This window comes from Hippocampus zosterae, chromosome 17, assembly GCF_025434085.1.
Source record: "Hippocampus zosterae strain Florida chromosome 17, ASM2543408v3, whole genome shotgun sequence".
NCBI lineage: Eukaryota > Metazoa > Chordata > Actinopteri > Syngnathiformes > Syngnathidae > Hippocampus > Hippocampus zosterae.
Window position 1 is genome coordinate 13825903 of NC_067467.1, and position 14117 is coordinate 13840019.

The 14117-nt window shown below is 42.5% G+C and overlaps 1 protein-coding gene across 2 annotated transcripts; it reads right to left on the reverse strand.

Annotated features, from left to right (window-relative positions):
• Positions 1-5579: 5579 nt before the first annotated feature.
• On the reverse strand, positions 5580-9966 carry LOC127590259 (homeobox protein Hox-B8a). Of its 2 annotated transcripts, none has more exons than XM_052049787.1 (2): positions 9418-9966; positions 5580-6738 (listed from the first exon to the last, which is right to left on the reverse strand). In XM_052049787.1, exons 1-2 carry the CDS (start codon positions 9848-9850, stop codon positions 6326-6328), a joined length of 846 nt encoding a protein of 281 aa, XP_051905747.1. In that variant the 5' UTR covers positions 9851-9966; the 3' UTR covers positions 5580-6325. The 2 variants fall into 2 exon arrangements, with proteins under 2 accessions (XP_051905747.1, XP_051905746.1); XM_052049786.1 differs by having other exon boundaries at positions 5580-6741.
• Between the last annotated feature and the right edge of the window lie 4151 nt (positions 9967-14117).

A 14117-nucleotide genomic window follows, 5' to 3' on the forward strand; every position in this document is an offset into this window, starting at 1 on the left:
TTTTTGTCCACTTTTGTAATTTGAGGGGGTGTGGGGGGGTGAAAATAACATTTTTTTTAAGGGTTTCCGTATTACTACTGTACATATGCCGTGACTGACCGAAAAAAGGGTCTTTGACTCATTGAAAAAATTCTTTTTGGACCTTTCAGGTTTCTATTTGAGTACCTCTGGTCCATTCGATCTGCAGTAAAATGAAAGTTGTGACTCATCCCTTCAAATATTTTTCAAGGTAATGGAGTCAATGACAACTTTGAGATGAAGCTTCGCTGTCTACATTCTGTCGACTTGTCAGACAGAGAACTTTTTAATTCTAGCAAGACCTGCAAAAATGGTGCCAGGTGGAGGATTAACTGTCTTTAATCTTCAAAGGACAAGTGTTAATACTTTATTTTTCATACCTTGGTCAACGGCTCATCTGTACCAGATTAGGAATGGGAAAATCCATCCACATATCTTCTTTTCACTGACAACTGGACTTATCTCAGTTGACTTCAGTCAAAAGACTAAATCTTGAACTGATGACCTTCGGTGCACAGACAGCTCACATTTACATTCACACCATCCCTGAATCGGAACTTAACCCAACCCACGTGCTCGGATGCCTGGTGGATAAACTATGACATAATCAGTGACAGAATAAAATATTGTCACTTGAAACATTACTCATACACTGAATAAAAATGTGATGAGTCAAACCGTACATACTGGCAGTCTACTGTTTGAAAATGTGTCTATTGATCCATCCATCCATTTTCTGATCTGCTTATCCTCACAAGGGTGGCGGGGCTGGAGCCTAACCGAGAAGTGGGTACACCTGGAAGTGGTTGCCAGCCAATCGCAGGGCACACAGAGACGAACAACCATCCGCGCTCACACTCACACTTAGGGACAATTTAGAGGATTCAATCAGCCTGTCATGGATGTTTTTGGAATGTGGGAGGAAACCGGAGGACCCGGAGAAAACCCACGCAGAAAACCCCGGGGAGAACATGCAAACTCCACACAGGGAGGCCGGAGCTGGAATTGAACCCTCAGCATGGTGAAGTCGACGTGCTAACCAGTGCTGTGGGAAATTAGTTCGCTTAGCAGTCAGAGTGTGACTGTCGTGATAGTATGCCGTGCAATAAAAAAAAGTATATTTATCTCTTGAAACTGTATTTGCTTTGTTCTGTTTTTAATAAATGTGTTTTTTAAAATATCTAGAATTTGTAAAAAAAATATATATATACATGTACATATATTTACTTTTCACGAATGAAGTGTTGGGCGGCCCAGTGGTCCAGTGGATCACGTGTCAACCTTGAAGTGCAGAGGTTCAATTCCAGCTCCGGCGTCCCTGTGTGGAGTTTGCGTGTTTTCCCCGTGCCTGCGTGGGTTTTCTACGGCCTAGTTTCCTCCCACATTCCAAAAACATGCATGGCAGGCTTATTGAATACTCTAAATTGTTCTTAAGTGTGAGTATGAGCACGGATGGTTCGTCTCTGTGTGCCCCGCGATTGGCTGGCAAGCGGTTCAGGGTGTCCCCCGCCTACTGCCCGAAGACGACTGGGATAGGCTCCAGCATCCCCCGCGACCCATGTGAGGATAAGCGGATCGGAAAATGTATAAATGAATAATGAAAGGTTTGGTGAGTATGGATATTAACTGGTTAGGTACTTCAGCTTTGTGTTTGCTTTCAAAACTTAGCTTGTAGCAGACGTGTGCACATTTTCAGCACAACGTCTCTGATCCACTGGAGAAAGGACACTTTGATCCTCTCCTCTTTCATCTATAACTGCTTCAGACAACAAAGTGTATGCAGAAAATTGGTGAAGATTGAACGACTGTCTGTGTCCTATGTGTTGTCTTGTGTTATTTTGTTATTTTGACTTCAAAATGGCGCCGCGAGAGTGGCTGCCTTTCCAGCAGCTCCTATATTTTGTTGTTCAATTTCTTCCTTTCATAACTTTGCTGCTGTGAATTGGGAATTTCCCCATTGTGAGACTAATAAAGGGGTTTCTTATCTGGTACTGGTACTTCTAAGAAGGTGAAGAACCACAGATTTAGAATGTTCCCTTAACCTCTGGTGCATATTTTTGTAATGTTGGAGAAAACAGGAGTACCCGGAGAAAACCCACAAAGGTTTGTTTTTGTGTGATGCAACAGATTTAAATTTGTGGAAATCCTTCTTTGTGAAGTTAGTCAAATTTTATATATTCATACAGTATATAGAACTCTCTGTATGGTGAGCCCATTCTGCAATTTAATGCATTCCCTCCTCACAAAAAATAAAATCAAACCCATTGTTGCTGAACTTTACTTAATTTATATTGTGTTCAACTCTAAAATCAGAATATTTTAATCATCTTGAGGAAATAAAATGACATCCATGACTCAGCAGATAAACAGCATCAAGCTAACTTTTCTCACCATATGCACACCGCTAGGTAAGTACACTATTTTGTTTTTTACATTATTCTATTGTTTTTCAAGGTTTTCATTGGTAATAAAGTGTCAAACCGATGCAACACTGTTCGTAACATCCCTCAATACACTTTGCGAACTGCATCTCCTCATTAGGGTTACGGGCGTTCTGGATCCTATCGTAGCTGTTTTTGGCCGGAAGTGTGGGGGACACCTTGAACTGGTGCCGGCCAATCGCAAGGCACCCAAAATTGTCCTTTGTTTATTCAAGAGCTATGATTTTTTTTCTCTGAACAATTAGCAGAGCAGCTAACATGTGCATGTTATCTTCAGCAAAAATTCAAAAATTTGAATTGATTTTCAACTCTGTCATTATCATGATATTGTTTTAAAAATCTAATCAGAAGGCCTATTTAGATTAAATGAAACATTTGCTAATTATGAGTCGAAATACTTTTTAACCAATATTCTGTAAAAATATGAATTTCACGTGTCTGAGTATCTGCACCAAACATGGCAAAACATATGATATGACAAATAAAAAGTCGCATCAAAAGTATCAAGCTCGGATTTGAACTTGGCAAATCAAATTATGTAATGGTTTATTATCTTATATTTTTGTTGAAAACACACCAAAACGTTGTCAAACAAATGACTTTGAATTTTGAAATGGCTTATAGAAGCAGAAGTTAATGCATGTTATTTTCCATCCATCCTTTATCCAGGCCGCTTATCTTCATGAGTGTCACGGGCCTGCTGCAGCCCATTCCAGACATCTTTGGGCAGGAAGGGGGGCACACCTTGAATTGGTTGCCAGCAAATCGCAGGTCACACATCGATGAACAACCATTGACACTCCTAATCACATCTCGGAACAATATAGAGTGCTCATATAACCTACCATGCATGTATTTTAGAAGGTGTGAAAAAAACTGAGTACAGGAATCCCTCGCTATGACACGGTTCATTTTTTTTTTTACTGTCCATTGTGTTCTGCAACCTGATTTGTGAAGGGACTATAGCCCAATGTTAACAGTCTCTGCGCCTCATTGCTGCACATTTTGCCAATTTTTCTCCATGACAAACCCACAATGTCGATGAAACGTTCTGTACAGTTTTGACAAACTGTCGGTTTCATTCATTACAGTATTATATTGGATGTGTAATGATTGCAAAAATTAAAGATGACTACTTCTTGGATTTCACTGATAACAGGTTCTTTGTGGAATGTAACCAACGTGATAAACAAGGGATTACTGTACACAGAGAAAAAAGGAAACCATGTACTGTAAATTCCCCAGAATGGAGCCCGGAATCCAAACCCAAAGCTCTGCAATGAGAGGCAGATGTGCTCACCAGTGGACAGGCGTGTAGCTCGTACAGTATTTTGTTGTTTTTCATATTTACAGTGGTTAACTTCTTTTGACACGTGTGAGGTACATCTTTAAAAAAAACTTCAATTCATTAGTCATCATATTTGCATTTGCTGATATTTAATCAAGTGAAGCCGTTGATTAAAAAAATGTCCTTTTCCTTTTTCAGGTTTTGGAGTAATGATAGTATGGCCGTGGAAACATATTCCTTGCGTTATTTTCATTTCCATTTGTTCTCTGTTAACACATCTGCAGTCCTTACAAGCTGGAGGTTGATAGTGGACAGATACAGTACCGCTTTTAGAGGTTTAACCCTTTCAAGGACAGTGGTTACTAGAGTGGACAGCTATTCAAATGTTGTTTTCTCTGACATTAATTCATTTTCCGTCACAGTTGTGCATCGACCACTAAAATGGACCTTTTTGTGTGTTGCCACTGCCCTTATTATTTTTTCCATGTCTAAAGACTAATAAAATGAGAAGAAAATGATGTATAACCAAAGTTATCAAATGCAATGATCTGTTCGGATCATATATTCAATCATATATTTACAATAAAAGTTACACACTTATACTTTATCTATTTATAGTCTTCTAAAACATGTACTCTTCTCTATGCTGTTTTGTGTCTTCTCATTCTAGTTTTGTTTCATCTTATTCTAGTTTAGGGAAGAGCGTGCTAACCACAATCCCAGGAAAGAACATGGGGTCAGGACAACCTGGCTGCCAAGAAGCCAGTTGCAAGGGTAATCAAGTACCGGTATATTTGAATAAAACAAATGTCCAAATAAAACAAGGGTTAAAGTTTTCATATAAAAATCCTGATGTACAGTAGGTTGTCATTATTTGAGCATGAAAGGGTTACATGCTTGAATTGATTCCTTTTTTTTAGTACACTATAAATCAGACTTAGTGGCATAATATTCTCTTGATTGCTTTTGCTGTTTGACAGAAGTAAGGATCAAAGTGACAGTGCCATCTAATTTTAGTTAGCAAGCTGGGCACACGTGAGGCAAACGTGCGTTTTCATCACTTTACACGCGGCTCTTGTGACTATCAAACAATTAAGTGGGCTTTTCTCACCACATATCTAAATTGGAATGACGATCGCCTCGTACAAAACCGGAATCAGGTGTAAGCACTTTTCATGGCCGCGTATTTTTCCAAATTTCTACAAATGTTCCACGCTATTGAATATACTTGTAAAATAAGTGCAGCACTGAAAAATTAGAAATGACTACATATTCTTGCTTTTATTACCGCATGTGTTCAACCATATCGGGTGGGGGCGTTTATGCTTCAACCAATACTTGGTTCTTGTGTTTGATCGTTCCATATGGAAACAACCCTCCTGAAAGTGTTTGGCTTGATGATGACTGAGGGCAGTGTAAATCTGTGACTCGGCTGCAGACTTGCAACGATATAATTGGAGGAGTGTGCCATAAATAAAAGTGTGTTTGAATAGGCAGAGGGTGTTCAGTGTGTATAAGTGTGTGTGTGTGTGTGTGTGTGTGTGTGTGTGTGTGTGGGTGTGTGTGTGTGTGTGTGGGTGTGTGTGTGGGTGTGTGTGTGCGCGCGTTTTTTTTCTTTAAAAAGAGACTTGAACTGCCGTTTAACAGTCTGTGTTATGACAGAAAATACAATTTCGAAATGAGAGTTTATATTAAATAAAAGGACAAGGAACTATTTGTCAGCCTTATGTTCACTAACTAATGCCTCCAAAGTTGACCATAAACACGTCAGTAGGTAAATCACCGATAACAACGAAACTTTAAAACAAACGTGGAACCCATCATTAACTCTGTACATTTTAAAATCCTTTTTATTTATCAGTGTTTTCTTTTTATTAACCGCACTGTGCGCATGCTTTTAATCCCAAAAGAGAAAAAGGAAGACAGCATAAACAAACACCATCAATCAAAAAAAAACAAACAACTAAAACGATAAACGGCAATTAAAGTGTTTTAAAAAAGAGACCCGACCTACTAAAACGGCATAAATAGGCAGTTTCATGTTGTTGGACATTTCATTAATTGCTACGCCATCAACTTCATCATTAATAACAATTGCCATAACAACAACAACATAGGAGTGAGAAGTACAGTAAAAAGTGCACCATCATCATCATCATCTTAACTTAAAAACTATACAGCTGCCAAAGATAAAATTGTTAATGACAAACTTGGAACAATATAGAAATGTTTCCACGACAAGTGTTCAACAAAGAAAGGACGCTATCATTGTTGTATCATTCTTTTTTTCTTCTTCTTCTTCACTAAAGTAGACTATGTTGGATTGATTAATCCCGCCCTTATTAAGTACTTTTGCACATATTTTTTTTCCTTTTCTTTTTTTTCATTCCTTACGGTCAGCAGAACTGGGCACCGTGGGGGCCCCTTCCAGTCCTATCAGATAGCCAGTCGCCGTTTTGGAAACTAAAGTTCGGTCCCATCGATTGAAACATGGATAGAGAGCAGGACAGCCAAATCCGCAATTCAGACCACCACCAACTCGCCCCATTATGCCAAATCAAACTATCCCCCTACCCCCCTACATTTGCTTATGATTTTTCTCACAGCAATCATCGCCCAAAGCGGGCTGTAATCCAGCTGTTCCCGCTACCGGCACCGAAGCACCGCCGCCGCCTCCTCCTCCGCCCTCGGCGCCTCCTCCACCTCCCGCAGCGACTGCTCCGCCATCCCGTAGCTCCTTCTCCCTCCTCTCTCTCTCCACCGCCTCCTGTTCGCTTTTGCTGCTGGGGAACTTGTCCTTGTTATTCTCCTTTTTCCATTTCATTCTGCGGTTCTGGAACCAGATCTTGACTTGCCGCTCCGTCAACGCCAGCGCGTGCGACACCTCGATGCGGCGCTTTCGGGTCAGGTACGGGTTGAACAGGAACTCCTTCTCCAGTTCCAGAGTCTGGTACCGGCTGTACGTCTGTCGGCCTCGCCTCCTTCCGGCAGCTACTGGGGGAGGTGGTGAGAACAATGAGGCAGATTGGGACATATTATTCGAGACTGGATGTTCCAATCAAATAGTGCCCCCCCCCCCAAAATGAAAATAAAATAAAAATAAATAAATACATAAATAAATACATATAAATAAAATCTATCGAAGAAAGTAGTTTTCAACTAAGAGTACGCCCGTGCACAGCAGAGCTATAGAGAAAAACATTTCCTGTGTGTTTATATGATTCTGCAACACTAATAAACGATCCAATAAATGGAAAAACTTTAAATGAAGCGTAAGGGAATTTGGCTTGTTCGCTCTGCACCAGCGGAACGGTTTTGCAGATTTGTTGCACTGGTGGAAAAGCAGTTCACAACTCCAATATTAAGTTAATAAATGATTAATAAACCGAAGCCATTCTAAATTGTTTCCAATTACTCATCCACATATGCCACAATTCACACATAAGGTCAGGTTTTCCCTCCAAATACTTTCATTTTAATCTTAAATCCAATGTGCATTAGTTCAACGGGGTGCAGTGAAACAAAACAAGCCGGAATGTATATTTTTAATTTAAAACCTCAACATGATTTCTGATACGGCGCAATCTGAATTTTCATCAACATCAAAGGAAAGACTTTAAAAATAAAAGGAATATTAACACATTTTACAGTGAATGCCTCCCGACAGATTACACACATGGGGCATTTATGTGAGTGATTATATTTCCATAAAACTGTTTGTCCTACGTTTTGATAGCCTACCATAAAAGGGGATATATGCGGCACACGGACAAAATATGCCACTCGTCATAACGATCACGCATTAGAACGGGTAAATCGTGACGGGTGGACAAAACTTCAGTAACAACGGCTTTTTAAGTTCAAATCAAGACCAAATCTTCCCTCTGAATGGAATTGTCAGTCCAATTGTTTTCACGTTGCAGCAATGAGTTTGCAAAACATGTTTCCAAGAAATGATTACAATTCATTTGGGGGACCTATTGTTGTAGAATATGTCACCAAAGTGTTTAAAGAGGGCCCACGCTCCTCAGACATGCAAAAGAAACCTCCTCCTTCCCGGTTTGAGCGATCTGGTATTCGGACTAAAGTCAAGTATACAACTTGTGGTTGCAAAAAAATAAAAGAACGTTCTCAAGGGGTCTAAAAGGGGATTTCCCAAACGACAGCACAAGAACAATTTTGCGTTTAGTGCTGACACGTTTATTGAATGACTGAACACACAAATGACCGCGCAGAAATCCTGCCTGTTCTTAGATTACTTGTGAATGTGTGTGTGTGTGTGTGTGTGTGCGCGCGCGCAAGAGATACATTTTCCTTTAGCGCGCCTTAGCTGCATTACATCGAGCTTCGAACATGGCGCGCCTTTTCCTGTTTCGAGTCTCATCACTGAACGCAGAATTTATCCCAAAACGATTCATTACCGGACTAATAGTGTAAACTGGGCTCCCTTGGATAAATCTCGTCTTTGCTATAGCTTCATATGCAAATTAGAAAGCACCAAACACTCGACCAAGGTCTCTGGCATTATACACAAAGGACTGACACGTTGCCAGAAGGCACCGCAGGTTGACACAGGCTTGCGAAACGGGCACGCGGAAACATAAGTGAACTTGTACACTTGTATTTTACCAGCATCGATTCACCATTGCCGAAGGGCAACAAGGGAGAGATGCCGTGTTTAGCTTTTATTGGTATTTTTTGCTTGACGATCGTCCGGCAAGCTAGCTGTAAAATGATGACGCGGTTATTTGCGATCTTCAGCTAAACCGATAAAATAAATCAAAACAGAGTGTTGGAAGAAAGACACGCTGCGCAATAAAGGTGCTGTGCTACTGTTTCGATTTGAAATGAAGAACGATTCGGTTTCAGTTAGCGCCAAATTCTCCTTCTGTTTCTCTCTCTCTCAAACACACACACACAATGCACACACTGTATCCCTGCTCAAAACTAACATAAAAAGGAAACTCAATTCTATTTTGTCTCCATGTCGTCCTACACCCCCCCCCCCCGCTCCCCGCCACCCGCATCTCCCTCATGCAGGCAGCATGGCCCCCGTGTAGCTAAATAATTCAGAAGACCACAAAAAAAAAGTCGTAAAAGGGAAAATGCAGTAAAAGTTTAACCCAGGTCGGAGCTGCACGTCTAAAGCAAGTCTTTGAGAGCTGCAAATACTGTTGTACCGCCAACAACTATTTCCCATCTGGTGCAGACGGGGGGGGGGGGGGGGGGGGCTTTCTGATGAGGTTCACTTCTTCCTTCTCTGGTCTGCGCCCCCCCCCCCCCCGCGTACCCCTCCTCCCCATCCCACGTCCCATCCCCTTCACACACAACCATTCTTTCCATAGTCTGCTTCCCTTCTCTGTGTTCGCCCATCCACCACGGTACGATTGCTGCAATTTAAAACCCCGAAGTCATTCACAAGTTTTGGTGCCCGGCAATAAAACCATAAACATGTCTTTGTCTTCCGTTTTGACCACGGAAGCCCCCCCTCCCACCACCACCACCCCTCCCATTTACCTTTATTAAATAGTACATTTCCAAACTTTTGTCCTCTGCTTTCCGCAAACTCTCAAATATTCTGCCCTCCCCACCAAGAGTAGCGGGTCGCAGATTTGCTCCTATTTCTACTTTTATGAGGATGCTTCGCAAACAGAGAGAAAAAGTTCTTACCTTGCGGCCTCATCCAGGGAAAGAGCTGCGTCGGTGAAGGGCTCTGGTCGGTTCCCTCCGCGTCCTCGCTGCCGAGTCCGGGTGCGCCTCCCAGCTTACAGTCGCTGTATTGGACCAAATCTGCGTCTTGAGCCCCGAAGAGCGTCTGCCTTTGCAGGGCGTCATATCCATAGAAGTTGCCGGACTCGCCGTGGCACGTCACCGCACAAGGACTCTGCTGGTACGGATTGCTGGGCAGTGTTGAGGCGCTATGGTGATAGAAGTCCTGGATCTGAGGAGCGTGCTGGAAAGTGGCACCGGAGCCCGGACCGTACACCACAGTGGGCCGGCTTCCGGCGAGGTCCTGCGCGAAGCCACACTCATAATAATTTGGGCGTAACGAGTCGCCGCTTTTATATTTGGAGAAGAGTGAGTTGACGAAATATGAACTCATCTTTTGCTGATTGTTTTTTTTTTCTTCCCCCTCGTCTGTAGAGTCGGAGTATAAAGTGAGCGGCGGCGCTCTGTTGTGTTTGTCTGCTTCGGTTTTTTTGTTTTCAGGCAAGAGAGCAGGAGCACCGCCACGCGAAGAGAGACGGAGGGGAAGGGAGAGAGAGTTGAACGGAGAGTCTGTTGTGGTGTTCCCCCCTCACGGCCACAACTGACGAGCTGATCTCGAAGACGACAAGCAGCCGCAGCGGGACCAGACAATGCCGCTGCCACAAAAACAACAACTTTCACGCCGATTCCATGAAACCTCCAGCGACGAAGAAACCAGAGAATGGGAAGCGGACGAGGAAAAACTGGCGCGCATCACAATTCCGGTGTTAGCGTTGAAAGCTGGAGCCCTGTCTTGCTCTCAAACGGCTTTTCTGTGATTTACTCTTCTGCAAATGACTTGTTTCATATTCTCTCTCCTCCCCCCCCCCCCCCCCCCCTCTCACACACGCGCGCTCACTCTCTCTCCATCCCCCCTCTCCCTGTTCTCCTCCGTAGTATGTGTGTTTCGGGATAATTTGCATCTATTATCAGCTCTTCGTCCCATTGGCTTCTCCGTGCACGAACAAACACGCGCGAGCGTGCGCACGCTCGCTGCACTTTCCGCTGGCGTCGGCTGGCGAGTGTCGAACGCAAAAGAGAGCGGGAGGATGGAGAGATCGAAGAAGAGAAAATGAGGCGGAGAATTTTGTGCCTGAGTGTGTGCGTGTGTGTGTGCGTGTTTGCGCTCGCGCGCTTGTGTGTTAATAAAAGTTTTAACCAATCGTACACACATCACAGCCACAGCACTGAAAATTATAATTGAAGGGAGATAAGAGCTTGTCTTCTATGCGTTGCATCATTAAGAACACCACGTCCCCATTAATTGCCAAGCACCTCTTTCCTCTCCCGTGTGTCAATGCAAGCGTGGCTTTGGCTTTGGAAATAAACGAGCTGCAGAGTCTGGAAGGTGCGTTCTGATCATTTTATAAATATGATCTTCATATACACGCGAGAAGGGGGGCTAGGTGGTTAATAAGCCCAAGAAACGGCTGTAAACAGTTTAAGCAACTATAAAGTCCCATAAAGCTGACGCGGTATAGTGTTTGCTTGTTTACGTCCTCACAGCAGAGAAGCACAAAGGGGGGGGGGGGGGGGGGGTTATGAGCGCCCTTTGCGAGAGCAGAGGCCGTAAATGCCCTTAACCGAGCAAGAATACCGCGGGTTTTAATTGTCGTTTCGTCATGCAGATGTCGTCCCTCCTGTCGAGGTGTGAGAGGTGGATGACGGGATGAGTCCTAACGAGGGTTAAGTTGTAGGATGGCTTCCCTTCTAGATCTTCTGACTTGTTGACCAAAGTGCATTGTTTGAACCCGAATTTTTAATGTGTGGTATAGATGCATCAACAAAGCCCGTCAATCATTTTTCAATAGCTGAATCTGGGCCTCTGTGGCATCCGTATGACCGTAAATGGTATGCGTGCGTGTGGTTTTTTTAATTCGTCATTGTTTAAGTCAAATGGAAGTTGTATCTACATAGTGAGCATCACACAAAGCTTACGTGATGCCAAAATGTTGCAAGGGCCAATTTGAAATGGCTGCTGCGTAAATTACATATACGCTCGATTTCTCAAGGAGTACATCGGTATTGTCAGATCAATTATTTGAACTGGCCAGAGTTCATCGCACCACTTTTAACATCGCGGTTAAGTTCACTGCAGTTGTTTTTAAAGATTGCTGTTTTTACTTGCCTATAAAACAAATCGGAAGGTTCGACCACGAGAGGTATCCGCCGTCACCTGAAAGCTCGCATTCGGTGAAAACGTGAAATATGTTTGTCCGTTTGTTTCTCCTATACGATTAACACACTTACACCACAAACGTCCAATCCACCACGGAAAAACGATTTCACCTTTTAATATCATTTTCTGTTCAATCCCATTCAGTCAGTTATACACGCGTGAAAGAAAGAAAGAAAGAAAGAAAGAAAGAAAGAAAGAAAGAAAGAAAGAAAGAAAGAAAGAAAGAAAGAAAGAAAGAAAGAAAGAAAGAAAGAAAGAAAGAAAGAAAGAAAGAAAGAAAGAAAGAAAGAAAGAAAGAAAGAAAGAAAGACCAACCCCCCCAAAAAAATAATAAAAACAATGCCCTCATTGTGAACGTAACATGGCGTATGGTGCGTTTGAACGTCCACCAGAGCCTGCGTAAAAATGGGAGCCGTTTTGGTCTTTTCCTAATAATGGAGCAAGAGCGCCATCAAGTGGCCTTTTAAAATTAGAGCCTATCCGTGCCATGACTTGCTTCAGAGTTCAATTCCACGCATCACACGCACGGCTCTAAAATAGAATTGCGTGCACCAGTTAGAGGTGATTAGCAGTTGTGATTGGGGACTTATGAGAAAAAAAAAAGACGAATCAGCCACTCACAGGAATGGTTGCTGATGGCATCAATTCAATTAAAAGTGTCCTGTGAAGGATATGCACTACAACGTCAAATGTTTGGCATTATTATTCATTTTATTTTGAAGAAGATTAATATTATTAATCTTAGTGGTAGTAGTAGTAGTAGTAATAGTAGTATAATAATAGTAGTCATCAATTTTCCTTCATCGCGTTCGCATAGTCTCGAGAAGCTGAAGCCTATCCTGTCTGAATTTGGACAAAAGGCAGACTAATCTAGATCATTCGTTTTCATTTCTTTTATTTATTTACTTATTTATTTTGTGAAATGTGAAAATGATCACTCAAAAGAAAAAAGAAAAACGGATCCCGAATACAACGTAAATTGGCTGTCTAAATTGAAAGGCTGAAAACGCAATAACGCGGCTATTTGAGATTTATTTAAAACAATTTGAATCAAAATTGTATGGAATAGATTTTTTTCCACGCACGGATTCATACGTGTTATCAGTCATTTAGGGACAAATCCATTGATATACCACTTTATAAAATAAAAAAAAAAATCAAATAAAATATCTTCCTTTAAAATAACAAATATCTCATGCTAAAACTCAGTGGATTAGTAATCATAACGGCGATTCCACTTTCATCAATTATTAACATAACTAGATTGTTAAAAATTAATTCAAGCACATATTTAGTAATAATACAAATCGGATGACAATCGCATTACTTTGTCAATCAAAACCATCAACGGGCGCGCATGTGTGAGTGTGTCTTTGTGTGTGTGCGTGTGTGTGTGCGTGCGTTTGAGTGTGCGTGTATATATGCGTGTGTGTGTGTGCGTGTTTGTGTGTGCGTGTTTGTGTGTGCGTGTATATACATGTGTGTGTGTGTGTGTTTGACTGTGTGCGTGTGTGTGTGCCAGCCTGTTAAATTATAGGCTACTAACAGACTGTAAAAAGCAATTGTTACCATTATCTGAAGAGCCTGCAGCACATTTCCTGAGTTTCCAGCCTTTGGAAATCTGAGTCGTTATCAGACGAGCACAGTGAAATCAGAGAACACAAGAGCGCCATGTCAAATAACAAAACTACCAACATGTATTGGAAAGCCGTCATGGCCTCTGATGCGGCACGTTCGCTTCCGGTGTGCAAACCCACAATTTGTTCTGCCCTGCCAACGTTTCAGGCTCCAGTCCGGGCCACGTCCTGAACCTCTAGACCGGAAGGTGAGACCCCAGTGTTTCAGTCTGTCCTGTCTTGGGTGCTTTTCTTTGGTGTGTGTGTGTGGGGGTGTGGGGGGGGGGGTATTTTATGACCCGCGCTGTAAGGATGCAACTGAGGAAGACAAAGGGAGGTCGGACGGAAGACACAACACAACAACACGTCGACACAAGCGGCCTGCAAAGATATCCCCGTAGAGGCAAACGGCAGCAGAACCATAAAACTCCCCTTTGAAAGGACGGCGAGAGGAGGAAGGAGACCCCCCACCCCCCACCCCCCGCACGTTGCTGCAACCCAAAGTTCAGCACAAAACAGAATTAGGCCATATTGTTGGAAAGGTCATATTTATTCATTCATTCATTCATTCATCTTCCGTACCGCTTCATATTTAAATTTTAAAAAATCAACACACTGATCCCGACGGTTTATATAGAAGGTAGAATATGCAAGTTACGTGACATGATCCGGGAATTTGTTGTCTCCTGCCATCAATCTCATCATCGAAAAATTGATCAAGAAGGGGGCTCTGCGTTCCCTCTAATACTTTCAGTGTGTGTCTGTCTCCATACTGCCGCCTTCCCCTTTCTCTCGGCGTGTTTGCTTTACAGCCGTTTAGTTCTTAA